Source organism: Dendrobates tinctorius, unplaced genomic scaffold, assembly GCF_039654945.1.
Source record: "Dendrobates tinctorius isolate UK_male_01 unplaced genomic scaffold, ASM3965494v1 ptg000022l, whole genome shotgun sequence".
Taxonomy (NCBI): domain Eukaryota; kingdom Metazoa; phylum Chordata; class Amphibia; order Anura; family Dendrobatidae; genus Dendrobates; species Dendrobates tinctorius.
Genome location: NW_027361690.1, coordinates 112,443,301 through 112,461,650, shown reverse-complemented (window position 1 = coordinate 112,461,650; position 18,350 = coordinate 112,443,301). Strand labels below are relative to the sequence as shown.

General features: G+C 46.9%; 1 protein-coding gene across 6 annotated transcripts in view; it reads right to left on the bottom strand.

The window, feature by feature from the left end:
- TET3 (tet methylcytosine dioxygenase 3) overlaps positions 1 to 18,350 on the bottom strand; it is a 126,322-nt gene that overhangs the window by 11,524 nt on the left and 96,448 nt on the right. For all 6 annotated transcript variants that reach the window (XM_073569049.1, XM_073569050.1, XM_073569051.1 and 3 more), the window contains one exon: positions 9,445 to 9,781. In XM_073569049.1, coding sequence (XP_073425150.1) covers positions 9,445 to 9,781 — 337 coding nt within the window. The remainder of the gene's footprint in view (positions 1 to 9,444; positions 9,782 to 18,350) is intronic.

Below are 18,350 nucleotides of genomic sequence, written 5' to 3'. Positions count from 1 at the left end.
TCGCCTGCCCTGTGGCATACCTCCCCGTGCTTCTGTAAAAGTACGCGCAGGCCTTGCCATGTACCCTGTCGTGCCCTCTCGCACGCACAGGTCCTAGCCTGTACTCTGTCCCTGGCGTGCCCTCTGCACGCGCAGGACTCTGCCTTGTACCCGGACCCTGGCGTGCCCCTCTGCACGCGCAAGACTCTGCCTTGAACTATGACCTTGGCGTGCCCTCCGCACGCTCAGGACTGCCTTGTCCCTTGTGCCTTGGCGTGTCTCTACACACGCATCCTGTCTTGTATGTTGAACTTTGAACCCTGAGTCAACGGGTAGACAGTCGCACTCAAAATTGAATGTCACTTGCATCAGAGTCATTAAAGGAATTATTATGATTTTTATTAATTTTTTTTTCAATAAATCAAGAAAAGTGAAAAAACACCGCAAACAGAGATCAGATTCCAAACATGAGTATTACACTTTGAACCCTGGCGTGTTCCCTACACGTACACCTTGCCTTGCACCTTGCCCTGGACCCTGGGGTGCCCCTAGCACGCATCCTACCTGGAATCCTGCCTTGGACCTCGGCGAGTTCCCTAACACGCACCATGCCTGGAGATCTGTCATGCCTCCTTGCTTGTACCCTGGTTTGCCTGCTGGATTCCTGGAACCTGCCAGAGATCGTAAGCATGAAGTCTACAGCCTGACGCCCTGATCCCTGCCAGCTGTCCGGAGTCTGATGCCATCGTGTCCTTACCGGTAAGGCCTCTTTCACACTTCAGTTTTTTGCATCAGTTACAATCCGCCAAAAAGGCGGACAAACGGATCCGTTCTCAACTGATGTAAACGGATGGCACAGGATCCGAGAGAGAGAGAGAGAGAGAGAGAGAGAGAGAGAGAGAGAGAGAGAGAGAGAGAGAGAGAGAGAGAGGGGGAGAGAGAGGGGGAGAGGGAGAGGGAGAGGGAGAGGGAGAGGGAGAGGGAGAGGGAGAGGGAGAGGGAGAGAATTTTTTTTATTGTTTTGTCCGGCACCCAGAAAGAAATTCGGGTTAAATCAGTGTCTGCAGGATCCGCCAGAGAAAAAAAACGTTACAAGCTCCGTTTTGAAATCTTTGAGGATGGTGACGGACAGCAACTTTTGGCGGATCCTCACAAAAAACGGATGCAACGGACAGCAATCCGCCATTAATGCAAGTCAATGGGAAAAAAACGGATCCTCAAAAAAAAAAATTGAGGATCCGTTTTTTTTCAAAACCTGGCGGATTGTGACTGATTGTAAAAAACGGAAGTGTGAAAGAGGCCTAACCAGGCTTGCCTTTTAGCACATACTATTCCATGGACCATGGGCGTGCCACGCACGCACCTTGCCATGTTTGCTTGTTATCACGTTTCGCACTGAATGTTATCCTGTTGTCTTAATGAAGATACCTTGAACTTACGTCTTGTCTTGTTTCCTGCACGTCCTTGTCGTCAGACACTCGCACCTAGTGTCTACCTGAGCCGGACGTCTGGTGCCAGCAGTCGTGGTGGCTCACCCCCTTGGTTTTGCCCATGACACTCCCTGTATAGGGGGTGGTTCCTCACAAGGTCAGCTCGCCCTAGGTGGGTGCCATGACCCAGAGGGTCCGCTCTAAAGAAATCGACTCGGCGTAAGCTGACCTCGTCACAGCCATATTGGGGCCACAATGTACTTAAAATTCAGGAATAATATTGGCTATAAAGGTGGGTCATGCAAACTGCCTACATTACCATTATTAAGAAATGATAAGTGATGAGAAAACGTGCTCGGATAAGCGGTTATCGGAGCATGCTCGGGTGCCGGGTGACTTCGGCGTGCTCGAAAAACAGAGAATAGACCTACCGGTAAGGTTATTTCCATGAGTCCATCCGGACAGCATAATAGGCTTGTCCTTTCATCCTTACAGTGTCAGGAAATGCACGAGAGGTTAAAGGTCCCCTCCCACACCCACACTCCAGTGATTTTTCCAAGTACCACACCAGTATGGATGCAATTATTTATTGAGATTTACTACAAGCATATTACCACAAATACAAATCAACGGGAGGGAACTACCAGTGCTGTCAGGATGGACTCCTGGAAATAACATTACCAGTAAGTCTAATCTCCGTTTTCCAGGATAACCTATCCTGACATCATGATGGGGAATACCAAAGTAGGAATTCGTCTAGGGTGGGACTACGGCTTGTAGCACCTTATGACCGAAGGTCGTCTGGCTATCCATTAGTGTGTCCAATTTATAGTGTCTACAGAAAGTGTTTAGCGTAGACCAGGTTGCGGCCCTGCATATTTGCTCTACTGAGGTTCCCGCCCTCTCTACCCATGACGTCGCTACTGCCCTGGTGGAATGGGCCCTAAGCCCCTCCGGTATAGGTAATCCCTCGGCCTCGTATGTTGAGGAGATGATTGATATTATCCATCTTGCTAGGGTGTGTGTACATGCACCTCTACCCCTATTTTTACCACCGTACTGGATAAACAGTTTTGTGTCCTGTCGCCACTCTCGCGTGACCTCTAAGTAGCGTGTGACCACTCGTCTGACATCCAATGAGTGAAAAAGTTTTTCTTTATCGTTTTTCGGGAATGGGCAAAATGAGGGTAGGACTATCTCCTGGTTTAGATTCTGGGGAGATACTACCTTAGGAAGGAATCCTGGATTTAGTTTTAGTATTATACAGTCCTCGAAGATCTGCATGTAAGGGTTCTGGGCTGACAGGGCCCGGATCTCACCTAGCCGCTTGGCTGAGGTGATGGCTACCAAAAAGACGGTTTTATGTGTAAGTCTTGTGACGTCAACTTCAGATATTGGCTCATAAGGGGGCCTGCATAGAGCGTTAAGTACCAGATTTAGGTCCCACGGGGGGACTGTTTTCCTTAACGTGGGTCTTAATCTCTGGATGGCCTTTGTGAACCGTGCTATCCATGGATGAGAAGCCAAGGAGAAATCAAAGAAAGTACTTAAAGCTGCTATCTGGACTTTCAATGTGCTTGGACTTAAACCCTTATTAAATCCTGCCTGCAGGAAGTCAAGAATCTGAGGGATATTTGGGCGAGACGGGTCTATGGGGATACTACCACCTTCCGAGCAGAACTTCTTCCAAATTTTACAATATATAGCACTCGTAACTGGCTTACGGCTAGCCTGCAACGTGGAGATCACTTGGTCAGAGAGGCCTCTGTAGGTTTTCTGGATTTGGGTGCCGAACTGGGCCCTGGGAAAGCAGATACGCTGCCATCAGCAATTGGACTGGCCCCTCCTGAGCCATCTTTTTGAGGAGGGGAAACCAACTTTGCCTGGGCCAGAAGGGAATGACTAGCATCACCCAGGCCCCTTCTTCTTGGATTTTTCTGAGGACTCTCGGTATTATGGCGATAGGGGGAAACCCGTATAGCAGTCCCCCTCCCCAACTCTGGTTCAGGGCGTCGACTCCCTCCGGATGGTCTGCTGGATTGAGGGAGTAGAATCTCTTTAGCTTGGTGTTCTTTTTGGTCGCGAATAGGTCCAGCTGGGAGGGGTTCCCCACCGATGACACAAGTCTATGAAGATTTCTTCTTTTCGTTCCCACTTGATAGCTCGGACTTCCTGCCTGCTCAGATAATCGGCTATGTTGTTCCTGGAGCCTTCTAGGTGTACCGCTGACAAGGAACAAACATTGTTCTCTGCCCAAGTGAGGATGCGGGCTGCTAAATCCTGAAGCTTCCTGTGCCTTGGGCCCCCGATAGCGTAAGGAAGGCTACTGTGGTCACGTTGTCTGACATGACCTTTATATGTTGGTCCCGTACACTCGACCTGATTCGTTTTAGCGTCTCCCAAACTGCTCGTAGCTCTCGGTAGTTTGAGGACTGTGAGCTGATGTTTCCGGGTCATGTTCCCTGCAGGTACCTTCCTTCCAGATGGGCTCCCCATCTGTCTCTGCTGGCGTCCTTGACGATAGTTACGCATGGTGACAGGATTCAAGGCACCCCCTGGCTGATATTTCTGTGACTGATCCACCACTTTAGAGATGATCTCAAGGCTGAAGACGGCCGAATCTCCCTGTCCAGAGAGGACTGCCGTCTGTCCCATTTTGTCAGGTTCTCCCTTTGTAGGCTTCTTGTGTGAGCCTGGCTCCACATTACGCAGGGTATGCATGCAGTCAGGGTACCCAGGATCTTCATTGTGGTTCTTATGGATATCCGATCTCGCCCTAGCTGGCGAACTTTGTCCATGATGGATTTCTTTTTTCCCTCCGGTAAAAATGAGATTCTTCTTTTGGAATCTAGCATGACTCCCAGGAATTTCTTCTGGGTACCGGGGCTGTAGGTCTGACTATTCTTTGTTCAAGATCCAACCTAGGTTTTCGAGAGTGGCAATTACCAAGACTAGTTGTTCCTTTAACTCTGATGCTGAATGAGATATCATGAGGAAGTCGTCCAAGTATGGGACGATGATTATTCCGTCTGGTCTCACGTGTGCCACGATCTCGGCGACCGGCTTCGTAAAAACCCGAGGTGCTGAAGCCAAGCCGAAAAGGAGGAGCCTGAAACTGAAAGTGGTAGCACCTGCTTCCTTTTTTTAGTGCAAAGCGTAGGAACTTCTGAGAGTGGGGGTGGATGGGAACGTGATAGTATGCACTTTTTAGATCTACTGTGCACATTGCAGAGTTCCGGTCTATCAATGGGATGGTGGTTTTTAGGGACTCCATTCGGAATCTTTTGTACCGGATCCATTGATTTAATGGCTTTAAATTTATAATGGTCCGACTCTCCCTCGATGGGTTTTTTTTACTGTGAAGAGGGTTGAATAGTGGCCCTGAGCTCTCTCTATTTCTGGGACCGGAACCACTACCCCTGACTTTTGCAGGTCTTTTATGACTGCCCAAATAGGATCTATAAGGGTTTTGGATCAAGGACTTGTTACGACGAACCGTGCCCGGGGGGGGCTTTGTGAATTCGAGGGTACAGCCCTGGGAGACCATATTGAGAATCCACCGGTTTTGGGAGATGAGTTCCCATGTCCCCACGAAGTGTCTGAGGCGACCCCCTACATGTATGACGTCATTGTCTCCTGCTTCTGGAACTTTGTCTAGAGCGAGACGGGGGAGCCCTACTTTTCCCCCCCTTCATGTACTCCCAGCGAGATGATTTCCCTTTCCCTCTATATTCCTGCCTTTGGTAAGGTCTGGACCTTTGAAAGGGAAAAAATGCCTTTTTGGTTTTTCCTCGGGAAGACTTTCTGTCGTCCGAGGCATTCTCCAGAATTTTATCTAAGGACGGCCCAAAAACTTTCCCACCTGAGAAGGGTATGGCACATAATCTATTTTTTGATTGGTAGTCCCCTGACCAGGTCTTCATCCAAATGGCTCGATGAGCCGCGTTGGATAAACAATTATTCCTGGCCGCAAATTGCACGGATTCAGCTGAAGCGTCCGCCAGGAATCCGGTTGCGATCCTTAACAGGGGAAGGCCTTCTAAGATATTGCCTCTAGGGGTTTTATCCTTTAATTGTTGCTCTAAGTGGTCGATCCATAGATGCATGGCTCTGGTGACCGATGTGGCGGCTATGTTTGTCTTCATGACCGCCGCCACTGCTGGATGCTGCGGATCTCTTCCTCCGCGGCGCTCTTGTGCCTGTCCTTACAGGGACAGGAAAAACACTGGAGTGTGGGCGTGGGAGGGGACCTTTAACATCTTGCGCATTTCCTGTCCCTGTAAGGATGAAAGGACAACTGTTATGAACAGGTCACCGAGGAGGATGGCAGGAATAGGCTAGGCCACCAGGAAACCAGAAAGGTTGGTAACTTAGCGGATTGTAGACCCCTAATCCTAACACAACTAACAGTAGCCGTGGAGCGTACCTACGATGCCCTAGAAGCCTCGGCACAGCTGGAGAACTAACTAAGCCTAAAGCAAGAAAGGTGAAATCTAAACTGCCCCGGAGTAGAAACCCAAAGAAATAGATAGCCCCAAAACATATATTGTCAGTGAGACAAGATGAGTCACAAACACAGACAGAAAATAGACTGAGCAAATAATGGGGCCCAAACTGTCTAGATAGGAAAGGAAAGACACTGTCTGCAATCACGCAAAAACCCTAAAAATTCCAACATGTCTGATGTACAAAAAACACTTAGGTCTCACGACCTCTCCCCCACTATATCAGCATTCTGGTGAAACTGGCAGCAATGCAAGAGAGACTAATATAATGGGACTGAACAAACTGACACAAGCTGCAACATAAGGAGCGGTGTCCAGCACAGCCCCAGCAGGGAGCACGCTGAACCCTCACAGCAAAGCAGAAAGAGACAAAACCAGATCAGATGCAAAGGATTAGCAAATGAACAACTTAACTGAAAAATGCAGGATCAGGGCAGGAGACATCAGACCTCAGAATGCACAGGAAAACTACACCAATAGGGATTGAAGGAAGCCTGCTGACTTAAATACTCCAATCATCATCATCAGGTGGCATACCTCTATCAATCTGGCCAGCTCCACTACCCACAGTAACCACCAAAGGGAGCCCTGACTCAGAAGAGAATTCACAACAGACAAACCCATCGTGCTGTCAGGATAGGACGTCCTGAAAAATATGTTGCAGTGCCCGCGGCTGCATGTCTCGTGGCTGTTACACACGTGCAACACATGCAGGGGATTGCCTAACAAATAGGCAATCCCTGCATGTGTTGAGGAACTCTAACATTGTTCAAGCACGCCGCAGACACTCAGCACATGAGAATGCTTGGATAATGGATAACACCTTATCCGAGCAGGTTTGCTCATCACTACTAATAAACATTAAAAATAGAGTTGTCCTCAAAAGGGATTCTGTAAGCAGTTGTGACCCTGCAGGTAGGAGACCTGGATCACATTGTTTTAATTCATTCATGGAAGTGCTCTAAAGGCGGTGCCTACTGCCGATGTGCCCCGCTGCAAGGGCTCGACTCCTCCTCCCATCTACTCCTCAGGTGGTCTACTGGTTGGATGTGTTTGTCGATCGCTTAAATCAGGAGCACTTAGGAGTACTTGTGGGGGCACTGCGAATTAAAACCCCAAAGCTTATAATAAAACCATACACAAAAGATCACATCACCTTCATTGAAACCCCTTAAGGACACTGAAATTTTTAATTTTAGCCCTCTCCGGTTTTTTTCCCCCCATTCCTTGTTCCAAGAGCCTTAACTTTTGTTATTTTTCTGTTGACATACCAAAATGGGGACTCGTATTTTTGCAGGATGAACTGTAGTTTTGAATGATTTGATTCATTTTACCTTACAATGTACTAAAAAAACTGGAAGAGATTCCAAGTGCGGTGAAATTGGGGAAAAAAATGCAATTCCAACATTGTTTTTTAGTGTTTTGTTTTCACAGAATTCATTGTGTGGTAAAATTACCTGGCAGCATGATTCTCCAGCTCAGTACAATTGAGACAATACCAAACTTACCCTTTTTTTCTATTATTTTTAATTATTTGTAAAAAAAAACAAAACACAGAAATCTATAAAATAACATGAGAGTTCATTTTCTGGGATCAGTATATTTCATGTTTTCGTTGAAGAAGTTGTTTGAGAGCTAGCTTTGTGTGCACTGAAATTATATTATTGATATCATTTTGGGGTACCTAGGTCATTCGCATTACTTTTTATTTGTATTTTTTGTGCAGTGCAGAGACCAAAAGAATTGTAGTTTTGCTTATCTTTTTGCGTTTTATTATGTGGATAAATAATTTTACATTTTCATAGATCATGGTTTTTCATACAGAACATCAAATAAATAAAAAAGTGACTTTTGTTATTATTACATGGAAAATAGAGGGGCAATTTAATTACCGTATATTATATTTTTTACTATTTTATTTTGTTAATCCCACCACTACAGGACTGGAACCTACGATCGCTCAATTGCTTATCCTGTATAATGGAATACTACAGTATTGCGGTATACGGTGAAACCGCCGTTCTCCTATGAATCTCACCCAATGGCTGAGCTTCTGAGAAGGACCGAGATAACAGCAACATTGGTCTTCAAGAGACTCCTGAATGTCGTAGTAACCAGGGCTGTGGAGTCGGTAAGCCAAACCTGCGACTCCGACTCCTCAATTTCCCTTACACCGACTCCGACTCCAACTCCGACTCCCACACATATTGCTTATATTTAAGTGAAAAATTTATTGTAGTACAATGTGAACCTCAGACATTTAATCATTTTTATGATCCAATAATCAAGATATTTAGATAGAACAGAATATATATTGGTGTACTACCTGGTTTTCATTCTTTTTGGTACAGATACGATATGGATAGACAGATATGGATAAATGGATAGATAGAGCAGATTTCTAATCTGATTTTGCTATTGAGAACATTATCTATGAGCTCAAAAACCTTTCAGGTGATGCAGTTTTTTAAAAAGATGATCAACTTTTGCAGCTGAAAAACGTATCCTCAAAAAACACAGGAAAAACGCTGTGTGTGAATGTAGCCTTAGATCAGGAATATAACAGCCATTTATAGGACATTTCATAACTTTCCCAAACTCCTATGAATAAATATTCAGCACATCCTGCATTGAATTACTGTACCCAATTTATTATATATTTTAGGAGTCGGAGTCGGTCCATTTTATACCGACTCCAACTCCGACTCCACCAAAATGAGCACCGACTCCGACTCCACGACTCCGACTCCACAGCCCTGGTAGTAACCCATCAGCCCCTGCGATTGCTTTGTGCATTTTATTTAAAAGCCTCTGGAAGAGGTTGACAAGGTAATTTAAAGGGTTAACAGCCGTGGATAAAACTTTGCTCCGGACACAGATACCTTCACAAGTGGTCTGAGATGGCAGTTGCAGGGGCATGCTAACCCATGGGTTACCCACAATTGTGTCACAGGGGGCTAATGGGTGCCAATAATGTAGTCAGAGATTGACAGTGTTGTTTAAACTGCAGTGATCGGAGTAAGCTCTAGTTGCTGCAGTTACAGGCAGATCATGGCTAAGTAACAAAGCTGGCATCTCCCTGGTACGATGCAGGCTCAGCTCCTGAGCCAGCTTCATACTTTGGCTATCACCTACATTTTCACTATAGGTCACTAAACAGAGTCGGTGTAAACTGATTAGCAGGATCTGGTCCATCGGCCATGTCTATAATCTGTGACTGCCTCCTACCTTCCGGCATCCGCAGAGCTTCTGTTAGTTAGCTGGCCTGGAGCATAGTCATCGTTGCAGTGTAACCCGCATGATGTTGTGCCAGGCCAGCTAATCAAAAAAAAGAGCTCCTGATGGTGGGCTGGTGGAGGCAGTTCTCAAAGTTCCCGTCATGGTCACAATACTGACCTAGCAGCTGTACTGGGTGCTCCAAATCAATTAGCACCGACTCCAATCACAGGTCACCAAGGAGTTACACATGGAAGTGTATTTGTAGCAGTCATATGTCTGTACACAGTAACACTCCCAGACTCATTACACACCTGGGTTTTGCTGGTTTGCTGGTATTTCTGCTGGCTCCTGCTTGGTTTTATCTGGAGTGGTCAGTTTCTCCTTCTGAAGCTTTTTCTTCTCAGCCGCCGCCTTTTTGGCCTCCAGCTGCCTCTGTCTACAGGATTTGGCAGGTTCAGAAAGCTTGCGAACTTCACGGGGAAAAGACGTTAGCACCTGGATTCCCCCTTTTCTGATCCTTTCATTTAGGCCTTCCTCACTCCCAAACTCGTCTGTAGTGTCGACCTTGTAAAGTGGCAGCACATGGAGTTGTTCATCTTCAGCGATCTTACCAACCATCCTGTTGTCCTCCTTTGTTAGGGTGCAGACCTAAATACCAAAAGGTGACACTGTTTCAGACAATATATCTCACAAACAGTCTGCTCAAGTTACTCATCTCATAAGGCAAAGTCTAGCATTATATTCATTTCCTACAAGCCATAGTCCTGGTGTTTGGATTTGCATTTAATAAGTTAAAGGGAATCTATCGCCAGGATTTTGCCACATAATCTGAGTAGAGACAAAGACCCCGATTCCAGTGATGTGTCACTTATTGGGCTGCGCTGTAGTTTTGATACACTGCTTTTATGAGCAGAGACCATCAATATGGGACTAGCAAACCCTCCACCAAGTAGCCCTCCATAGCAAGAGCTGTGTATAACACCAACCTCTCCAATGGATGGCAGCATTCTGCCTATGCACGGTTTACATAGAAAGCCGCCTATCAGTAGTGTGGGCATTCGCATAACTGGTAGATCTGCAGCAGATGAAACACTAATTATTGTGTCTGCCCCTACATCATACTTCTCTAAGACGGGGAAGCAAAAATCTGGGGACCGATTTCCTTTTAGGGATATCTAACTTGTCAGACTGGCCCACAGGAAGACCAGTGAATTCTCTGGTGGGCCCCAGGCACTGGCACTGCAGCTCCTCACCTATGGAACAGTACACTAGGCTTCTGTGACTTCTCCAGTCAGCTGACTTCTCACTGCAGAAAGTCAGGTATCAAATCGAACACAGAATGACTGAATGGCTGCAGTCAATCAGTGCTAGGACTGCTTTCTGCTCTCCTCATCCACTCCATCTCTGACTCAACAGCACATGTGACCAACAAAGCTCAGCAAGGGTAGAACTATTGCCGGGGGAGGAAAAGATGTGCAAGGTCAAAGGGATCCCAAATAATAATACCTTAACATATGAAGTTCCTATGTAGCACAGCATGAATAGGCAATGGTACCAATAAAAAAAAGGCCACTCGTCCCGCAAAAACTAACCCTCACCCGAAATACGGAAAAATTATGGCTCTCAAAATATGGGGATGCAAAAACTAGATTTTGCAATAAAAGCGTCTTTGAGGCTGTGTGCCCACGTAGCGATTTTTAAGCGTTTTTGCCGCGATTTTCGGCGTGAAAACGCAGCGAAAACGTTTAAAAATCGTGTACAGAACGCCCCCCATGCATTCCTATGGCATTCCGCACATGCTGTGCTAATGCTGCGCTTTTTTCCGCGGCGGAATCGCATCGCGGAAAAAAAAAATCGCAGCATGATCATTCTTTTGTGCGGAATCGCAAAGAATTGCCGCGATTCCGCACCCATAGGAATGCATGAGAACCGCTTACTTCCCGCATCTGGCTATGCCCACCATGCGCGAAGTTAAGCGTCTCGTGCGGTTGGTACCCACGGTGTGGAGGAGAGGAGACTGTCCTCCAGGCCCTGGGTACCATACCCCTGTAAAAAAAGAATAAAAAATAAAAAAATCGGGGTATATTTACCTGCCGGCGTCCCGCGATGCAGTCCCGGCCTAAGCGTTCCCAGTAATGCCTTGCGGCACGGTCCAGTGATGACGTGGTCCCGCGAGATCGCTATAGCAACGCGAGACTACGTCATCACAGGTCTCGCAAGGCATTACTGGGAACGCTGAGGCCCGGGATGGCAGCGCGGGACGTCGGAAGGTAAATTTACCCCGATTTTTTTATTTTTTCTATCTTTTACTATTGAAGCCGCAAAGGCGGCCTCAATAGTAAAAACCTGGTCACACTTGTCAAACACTATGTTTGACGAGTGTGGCCAACCTGTCAATCACTTTCCAAGCGATGCTTCAAATCGCTTGGAAAGTGCTTGAATATCGCACGCGAAAATTGCGATCATAATCGCGGTAAAATCGCGCAGAAAAAAACGCGCGATTTCTGGGAAGGAGTCCGGTTTTTGGTGTGCATTTTAACACGCACCGTGGGCACATAGCCTGAGAGTGTGACAGCAGCCAAACATAAAAACCCGATATAAGTCTGGTATCGCTGTAATCGCACCGACTCGAAGGATAAACTCATCTAATCACTGATACCGCCCGAGAAACTATGTAAGAGTTAAATAAAACCAATTATTCACCAGCTGTTGATCTTTTCATTCTGCCTCCGGGTTTCCGTGTAAATCTCTGAAATACAGTGTAAACTCATGTATAAGCAGAGTTTTCCAGCACCTTTTTTTGTGCTGAAAACGCCCCCCCCCCCCCCCTCGGCTTACACACGAGGGGGAGCGGCGGGTCAGAGGAGGCAGAAGCCGGCGGCTGCAGCTGTAACTGTGCTCCCTCCTAAAGAGAAATCAATATTCACTGCACTGGCAATGAATATTCATTTCTCTGACAGCACGCCCAGTTACAGCTGCAGGCTTCCAGCAGCTGCCGGGCTAGCACGGGTGTCCGCTCATTAACCCCATTAAGCTGTGTTCACACACAGCGTTTTTTTAGCGGTTTTTACCGCGGTTTTCACTATAAAACCGCTAAAAATAAGCTGCACAGTCATTTCTATGCATTTTGCACTTTTTGTGCACATTGATGCGTTTTTTACCGCGAAAAAAACGCATTGCGGTAAAAAATGCAGCATGCTCATTAATTTTGCGGATTTTTCCGCGGTTTTGGCTTCTCCCATGCGTTTAGAAACCGCTGCGGTAAAAAACGCATCAAAAACGCATCAAAACCGCGCAAAAACCGCGCAAAAAACCACCGCGGAAAAATAGCTGCAGTTTCTGGGAAGGGATTCAGGTTTTTGTGCAGAAATTTTCTCCAACGTGTGCACTTAGCCTTAACGTCCAATGACAGGCACAGTCCTTCATTGGACGTCTCCCCCGCTTTGATGAGGGCTCTGGCGGTGAGCCCGCATCAAAGCCGGGACATGTCAGCTGTTTTGAACAGCTGACATGTGCCTGCAATAGGCGCAGGTGGAATCGCGATCCACCCGTTCCTATTAACTAGTTAAACGCCGCTGTCAAACGCTGGAGACCTCTATGGTTGTTGCTGCCCGATTGCGGGTCGACGCTCATAGCAATGCTGTATTTCTGCTATATACATAGGCGATCTGAGCATCGCCTATATGGAGCAGAGCCGATCAAGTAGTGGATGCTTCTAGCCTCCCATGGAGGCTTTGAAGTATGCCAAAAGTAAAAAAAAAGTTTTTAAAAATATGAAAAAAATTAAAGTTCAAATAACCCTCCTTTCACCCCATTCAAAATAAAACAATAAAAAATCAAATATACACATATTTGGTATCGCCGCGTTCAGATTCCCCCAATCTAGCAATAAAAAAGGATCAACCCAATCACTAAACGGCGTAGCAAGAAAAAAAAATCAAAACACCACAATTACTTTTTTTTGGTCACTGTGATATTGCATTAAAGTGCAATAACGGGCGATTAAAAGAACGTATATGCACAAAAGTGGTGTCATTAACAAACTTCAGCTCGGCATGCAAAAAATAAGCCCACACCCAACCTGACACCACAAAAAATGGAGACGCTACGGTTCTCAGAAAATGGCGCAATTTTTTTTTTTTTTTTTTACAAAATTTGGAATTTTTTTCACCACTTAGATTAAAAAAGAACCTAAACATGTTTGGTGTCTATGAACTCGTAATGACCTGGAGAATCATAATGGCAGGTCACTTTTAGCATTTAGTGAACCTAGCAAGAAAGCCAAGCAAGAAACAAGTGTGGGATCGCAATTTGCTTTGCAATTTCGCCACACTTGAATTTTTTTTCCCGTTTTGTAGTACACGACATGGTAAAACCAATGATGTCATTAAAAAGTACAACTCATCCCGCAAAAAATAAGCCCTCACACGGCCACATTGACGGAAAAATAAAAAGGTTATGGCCCTGGGAAGGAGAGGGAAAAATGAAAATGCAAAACCAAAAATACCCCTGGTCATTAAGGGGGTTAAGGTAATGAATATTCACCTGTCTCCATGCCCATGGGAGTGGAGAGAGGTGAATATTCATTGCCTTAATGAGCTGGGACATGTGATCGCCCAGCTGCAGGAGCTGCCAGCACCGTAACAAGATGCTGCGAGGGCACGCAGAGAAGGGAAGTAGTATGTTTTTTTTTTTTTTTTTCATGCTTTTCTCATGGGGGCCACGCATACAAGGATAGGGATGAGGAATCATGCATACAAGAATAGGGATGAGTAGCCATGCAGACAAGGAAGGGAATAAGGAGTCATGCAGACAAGGACAGGGATGAGGGGACAATGCATACCCAGCTTATAGTAAAGTCAATAAGTTTTCCCAGGTTTACGCGGGAAATTTAGGTGCCTCGGCTTATACTTGGGTTTGCTTATACATGAGTATATACGATACATGATTTAAAACAGAACACCGGGCAGATGAGGCAGATGGGGACACTGTGGACACTGTCTGGCTTATGATCCATGGGTGTCCATATTTTTAGGTGTGCAAAAAAGCACAGTCCGCCACAGTTTTGTTCACTTCTGAAAAGAAGGAAACCGCTAAATAGAGGCCAGACTGAGTCCAGAGTAACTCTGCTGCCACACTATAGTGAATGGATCTCTCGGAGATCTCATCTGAATCGCGTCATTAGGAGATAAAGATGGAAACTCCCCAAGTAAGTACTCAGTGTAGAGTGCAGGATAAATGTGATCCCAAATGTTATGTAAAATGTTCCCAATAAAAGCTTCAACTTAATCCATGAAAAAAAGCAAGTCCTCACTCAGGTGCGTCATCTGTTAACGGAAATATAGGGGGCTTCCATGTTACTGGTAGTACAAAGGCTCTAGAAAAGTGAAATGGCTCCTCACCCCTAAAAATAAAATCAGCGAATTCTGCACTCCCAAATCTAAATTCTTCCTTTATTCTGAGCCCCACAGTGCGCATAAACCACATTTTGAATCCAAATGTTTGGCATTTCTGTAGCGATGAGAGCCTTCCTAATTTACGAGTGCGTGTCTCCAGAAGCATGAGCTGGGAACTACTACTACAGTGAGAGCAGGAGTGGTGGATGGGAGTATTCATCAGCCGTTCCTGCGCTGTAAATAAATAATAAAAAAAAAAAAAAAAAAAAAAATGGCATGGGTTCCCCTGTATTTTTGCTAACCAGCCAGACAAAACTCACAGCTGGGGGCTGCAAAACTCAGCTGTCAGCTTAAGCAAGGCTAGTTAAAGAAGAAACGGGTCCCCATGCAGTTTAAATTATTTAAATAAACTTAAAAAAACGGCGTGGGGACCCCCCATTTTTGACAACCAACCTTGCTAAAGCAGACAGTTGGGGGCTGGTATTCGCAGGCTGGTATTCTCAGGCTGGTAAGGGGCTATGGATATTGGCTGCCCCCAGCCTAAAAATAGCAGCCTGCAGCTGCCCAGAAAAGGTACATCTGTTAGATATGCCAATTCTGGCACTTTGCCCAGCTCTTCCAACTTGCCCTGTAGCGGTGGCAAGTGGGGTGATCGTTGGGGGGGGTTGATGCCACCTCTGTATTGTCAGGTGACATCAAGCCCACAGCTTAATGGAGAGGCATTTATAAAAAAAAAAAAAAAAAAAAAAAAAATAGGTATTAGACCTACCGGTAATGATGTTTCCAGGAGTCCATCCTGACAGCACCATGGAGGACGTCTTCCTCCTCCTTACAGAGACAGGAAAAGCACACGAGAGGTTAAAAGGTCATGTCCCACCCCCTTTCCCTCAGTGATTTAACAAGTACCACAAGGTGGATGATGCTAGTAACAGTTTAATGAAACAATCATATTACAGCATATGACATATCATAATACAACGTAGTATAACATAACAGGGAGGGAACTACCCGTGCTGTCAGGATGGACTCCTGGAAACATCATTACCGGTAGGTCTAATACCTATTTTCCAGGACGTCCACCTGACAGCACCATGGACAGTACCAAAGCACCTCCTCAGGGTGGGATTACCGCCTGGAGAACTTTTCTCCCAAATGCCGTCTGCTGACCAGCTAACACATCAAGCTTGTAGTGCTTGCAAAATGTATTAAGGTTGGCCCAGGTTGCTGCTCTACAGATCTGATCAACCGAGGCCCCCGCCCGTTCCGCCCATGAGGCAGATACCGCCCTCGTAGAGTGGGCCTTTATGGAATCTGGCGGGCTGGCGCCTTCGGCTTGGTAGGAGTCAGAGATTACTGAGGTAATCCAGCGCGCGATGGACGCCTTAGAGGCCTTTTTCCCTTTATTTTTACCTCCAAAAAGGATGAACAGGTTTGGGTCGATGCGCCAGCTATTGGTGGCCTCTAGATAGTCTAGAACTGCGCGCCTCACATCCAGCGAGTGAAGACGCCGTTCCTTTTTATTACGGGGATTGTCACAGAACGATGGTAACACTACCTCTTGGTTTAGATTCTTTGCGGAGGCTACCTTTGGGGTAAATGCCGGGTCTAACCTTAGGATTATACGGTCATCTCTTATCTGAAGATATGGGTCCTTAGTGGACAGGGCCTGGATCTCCCCTATTCTTTTGGCCGTGGTAATGGCTACTAAGAAGGCCGTTTTACGAGTGAGAGCAGGGATGGTTATTTTCTCGCTGAGGGCGTAGGGTTCTGTACAGAGAAACCTGAGTACCAGGCCCAGGTCCCAAGGCGGGGTGAGCTGCCTAATCGTGGGGCGCGCTGCCTAATCGTGGGGCGCAGGCGCTGCGTGGCTCTTATAAATCTAATTACCCAGGGATGTGAAGCTAGCTGCAAGTCGAAGAAGGCGCTCAAGGCTGAAATCTGTACTTTCAGAGTGCTGGGCTTAAGGCCTTTACTAAATTTTTTGCAGGCAGGTTTTAACATACTAGGGAGGTCGGGGGTGCCCGCCCCGAGATCGGACCTGCCACCTTCCAGACAGAATCTTTTCCATATCTTTTGGTAGATTGCGGATGTCACCGGTTTCCTACTGGCCTGTAGGGTGGATATGACCTGATCCGACAATCCCTTTGCCTTCAGGATGTCCCTCTCAGGATCCAAGCCGATAGGTGGAGTCTTGCTGGGTTTGGGTGGTAGATCGGGCCCTGGTGGATGATGTCCTTCCGCAGGGGTAGCTCGACTGGGTTTCCTACTGCCATGGCTCCTAGAAGGGGAAACCAGCTTCTCTTTGGCCAGTAAGGAACGATCAACAACACTCTTGCATGGTCCTCGCGTATCTTCCTGAGCACTGCCGGTATGAGAGCCAGTGGTGGGAATGCATAAGCGAAGAATTCTCCCCAAGTCTGGCTCAGGGCATCTACGCCTTCCGGGTGGTCCGTCGGATTCAGGGAATAGAATCTGGGGACCTTCGAGTTCTTTCGGCTTGCGAAAAGATCTATACTGGGGGTCCCCCAACGCTGACAGAGATGGTCGAAGATCTCTTCGTTTAGTTCCCACTCTGTCGGGTGGATCCGTTGTCTGCTCAAGTAGTCTGCTACTTCGTTCTGAGAGCCTTCTAGGTGTACTGCGGTCACAGATCGGACTGTTCATTCCGCCCACGCGAATATCCTTCCCGCTAGTGGTTGATGTCTGGGCCCTCCCTGGTGCTTCAGGAATGCCACTGTCGTCATATTGTCGGATAGTATGCGGACGTAACGATTCTTTAGTACCGACTGGTTTCTCCGCAACGCATCCCAGACCGTGAAGAGCTCTCTGAAGTTGGAGGATCTGGTCCTGATGTCTACTGGCCATCTCCCCTGGAAGATCTTCCCTTCTATGTGGGCTCCCCAACCCCACGCGCTGGCGTCTGTGGTGACTACCACATATGGAGAGGTTGTCCATAGTACGCCCACCTGAAGGTTTCTGGACTGTGTCCACCACCGAAGGGACTCCCTTACTCTTTCTGGCAGCCTTAGGGGTCTGTCTAGCGATGCCTGACTTCTGTCCCACCTCGCGAGGATCTCTTTCTGTAATGATCTCGAGTGGAATTGGGCCCATCGGACACACTGAATGCAGGCCGTCATGAGGCCCAAGACCTCCATTGCCTCTCTTATGGAGCATTGACGCCTCAACAGGTCTCTGGTTCTGGCCTGAATGGTCTTCTGCTTCTGCTCGGGTAGCCAAGATATTCTGTCGGCTGAGTCTAGAAGGACTCCAAGAAATACTTTTCTGGTCTCTGGCCTGAGGTCCGACTTCTCCCAATTGATCACCCAGCTAAGGAACTCCATTACGGTAATTGCTCGGTTTGTGTCGCGAATGAGCTCTTCTTTGGATCTTGCCACCAGTAGGAAGTCGTCTAGATATGGAATGATCACGATACCCTGATCTCTCAGATAGGCCACCACTTCTAACACCAGCTTTGTAAAGATTCTGGGAGCTGAGGCCAACCCAAATGGAAGGCACTGGAACTGGAAGTGGCAGGTCCGGTCCGGTAAACTGACCGCGAACCTTAGTAGCCTCTGGGATGAGGGATGGATAGGGACCTGGTAGTAAGCCTTTTTTAGGTCTAGGGTACACATGACGGCGTCCCTGTCTATTAGGAGGATTGCGGATCGGATCGATTCCATCCGGAATCTCTTGTACCTGACCCAGACATTTAGCGGTTTCATGTTTATGATGGTACGAGCCTCGCCCGATGGCTTTGTGATCGAAAACAGGGAAGAGTAGTGCCCTCTTCCTCTTTCTGTCGGGGGAACTGGTACTATGAC